Source organism: Panthera uncia (assembly GCF_023721935.1).
Source record: "Panthera uncia isolate 11264 chromosome E2 unlocalized genomic scaffold, Puncia_PCG_1.0 HiC_scaffold_20, whole genome shotgun sequence".
In the NCBI taxonomy this organism is placed as follows: Eukaryota; Metazoa; Chordata; class Mammalia; order Carnivora; family Felidae; genus Panthera; species Panthera uncia.
Genome location: NW_026057589.1, coordinates 24,110,849 through 24,112,946, shown reverse-complemented (window position 1 = coordinate 24,112,946; position 2,098 = coordinate 24,110,849). Strand labels below are relative to the sequence as shown.

Genomic DNA, 2,098 nt, shown 5'->3' with positions numbered 1-2,098 from the left:
GCCTCGTGGTCCGGCCGGCGGCATGGCAGGCACCGGCCCGAAGCGGCGCGCGTCCGCGGCCCCCGCGGCGGCCGAGGAGGAGGAGCGGCAGGCGCGGGAGCGGATGCTGGCGGCGCGGCGCGGGGACGGCGCGGAGGGCGCCGAGGGCGCGGAGGGCGTGACCCTGCAGCGCAGCATCACGCTGTTCAACGGCGTGGCCATCATCGTGGGCACGATCATCGGCTCGGGCATCTTCGTGACGCCCACCGGCGTGCTCAAGGAGGCGGGCTCGCCCGGGCTGGCGCTGGTGGTGTGGGCCGTGTGCGGGGTCTTCTCCATCGTGGGGGCGCTCTGCTATGCGGAGCTGGGGACCACCATCACCAAGTCGGGGGGCGACTACGCGTACATGCTGGAGGTCTACGGCTCGCTGCCCGCCTTCCTGAAGCTCTGGATCGAGCTGCTCATCATCCGGCCCTCCTCGCAGTACATCGTGGCCCTCGTCTTCGCCACCTACCTGCTCAAGCCGCTCTTCCCCACCTGCCCGGTGCCCGAGGACGCCGCCAAGCTCGTGGCCTGCCTCTGCGTGCGTAAGTACCGACCTCGGGGTGGCGGCGGCGGGGGCGGGGGTGCCCCGCGCCGCGCGGCCGAGGCCGCCGCTCCCAGAACCCACGTGGGTCTCATTCATTCGTGTGCCTTGGGAAATCAACGGTGAGTCAGCAGGGTCCCCGCCCTCAGGGTCCCCGGGACGTTCCCCTTCCTCAGCCGCTTCATTCAGAGGCTGGAGCACACGTCCCTGCCTCTGGATAGCGTCCGCTCCGGGTAGTGTCTGAAAACGTATTTACCGTTTGAGGTTCTCAGTGCTGACCGCTTATCACAAAAATTGTAGTTAAAGAAAAAAAAAAAATTCATTCATTTCTGCTCTCCAAAGCGTCTTATCAGGAGTCAGCAGAGGCTGGCTCATACAAAACCGGTGGGGACAGAATTCTGAGTTGCTGGTTTGGGCAGCAGTGTCAAAGTAAGTAGTAAATGTGGGGGAGTTGGCAGCAAATTAGATTTGTGTGTGTTGGGGGTGGAGGGTGGGTTTCGGGGGTCCCAAGCTGTGCAGAGAAACAGCCCCTGGTCATATTCCTAATGTTGGGCATGGTCTTGGTATGTTGGTGGGCACAGTCCTGGTTCGTTCTTCACCCATGAGTGCTTTCCAAAAGTCTTCTCGTGGGATTTCAAAAGAAATCATTTGTACCAAATGCCTTGTGACTTTCCTGTCCTTTTCGGCTGGGGGTGCTTTTTACACCCGCCCCTTGGCCCCCCTCTTAGGGGCCCTGCAAGGGGGAAGCAGCCAGCCTTCCAGAACTGCCTGCCGCCTGATTTGAGGATCTGCCCGAACGTTGATAGTGGGTACAGGTCCAGGGTGAGCAGGGCTCTGGGCATTCAGGGCCGGGGTCCCAGCCAGGAGACTCAGGGACCGGGCCGTTACTGGGAGTGGCTTCTGATCGTCAGTGCCTGCTGGTGCCACGGGGATTCTGGCGTGTGTGGACCGGGTTTCCCACGGGAGCCACGCTGGAGTGTAGGGGGAGGCACGTTTCCTACAGTGGGGAGTCCAGGAAGCAGAGCCCCACGTGCAGCTCTGCTCGGCTGCCTGACATCACACGCTTTGCCGAGACCCTGAACAGAGCAGCCACGCCGGCTGAAGGAGCGTTATTTGCCTTTTTTGGGGCGGTCTCGCTCAGTGATGTGAATCTCAGCTTAAGAAAAACATTGGTCTAAATCTAGGGAGAGTTACAGCAATAGTCGATCTGCTTGAACACAGGGAAACCCGTGGCTTCTGGTAGGTTTGAGATGAGGCTTTTTATGGGATGACACATTGGGCCGTGTAGGGAAAAGCCCGTCTAAAGGCAGGACGACTTTATGATGCAATGTTATTACAAGGCGATTTAACGTCTGGGCCTAGAACGTAGTGAAGTAAATAGTATCTTTAAAGTGCCTGTTCTCTAGTCTTTAAAAATAAATCCCTTACTTTTTTAAGCTCTTGGGTTTGAGTAGACGGATTGCAGGGGGACTGTGGTGGGTACAGCCTTGCCAGCCGCCTGGCGCCCCCCCCCCCCCCCCCCCCCCCCCCCCC

General features: G+C 60.0%; 1 protein-coding gene across 1 annotated transcript in view; it reads left to right on the top strand.

Annotated features, from left to right (window-relative positions):
* The first annotated feature begins 6 nt into the window (after nucleotides 1–6).
* SLC7A5 (solute carrier family 7 member 5) overlaps nucleotides 7–2,098 on the top strand; it is a 32,991-nt gene continuing 30,899 nt past the window's right edge. The window contains exon 1 of the mRNA XM_049622640.1: nucleotides 7–566. Within this exon, the coding sequence (XP_049478597.1) occupies nucleotides 23–566 (544 nt within the window). The 5' untranslated portion in view covers nucleotides 7–22. The remainder of the gene's footprint in view (nucleotides 567–2,098) is intronic.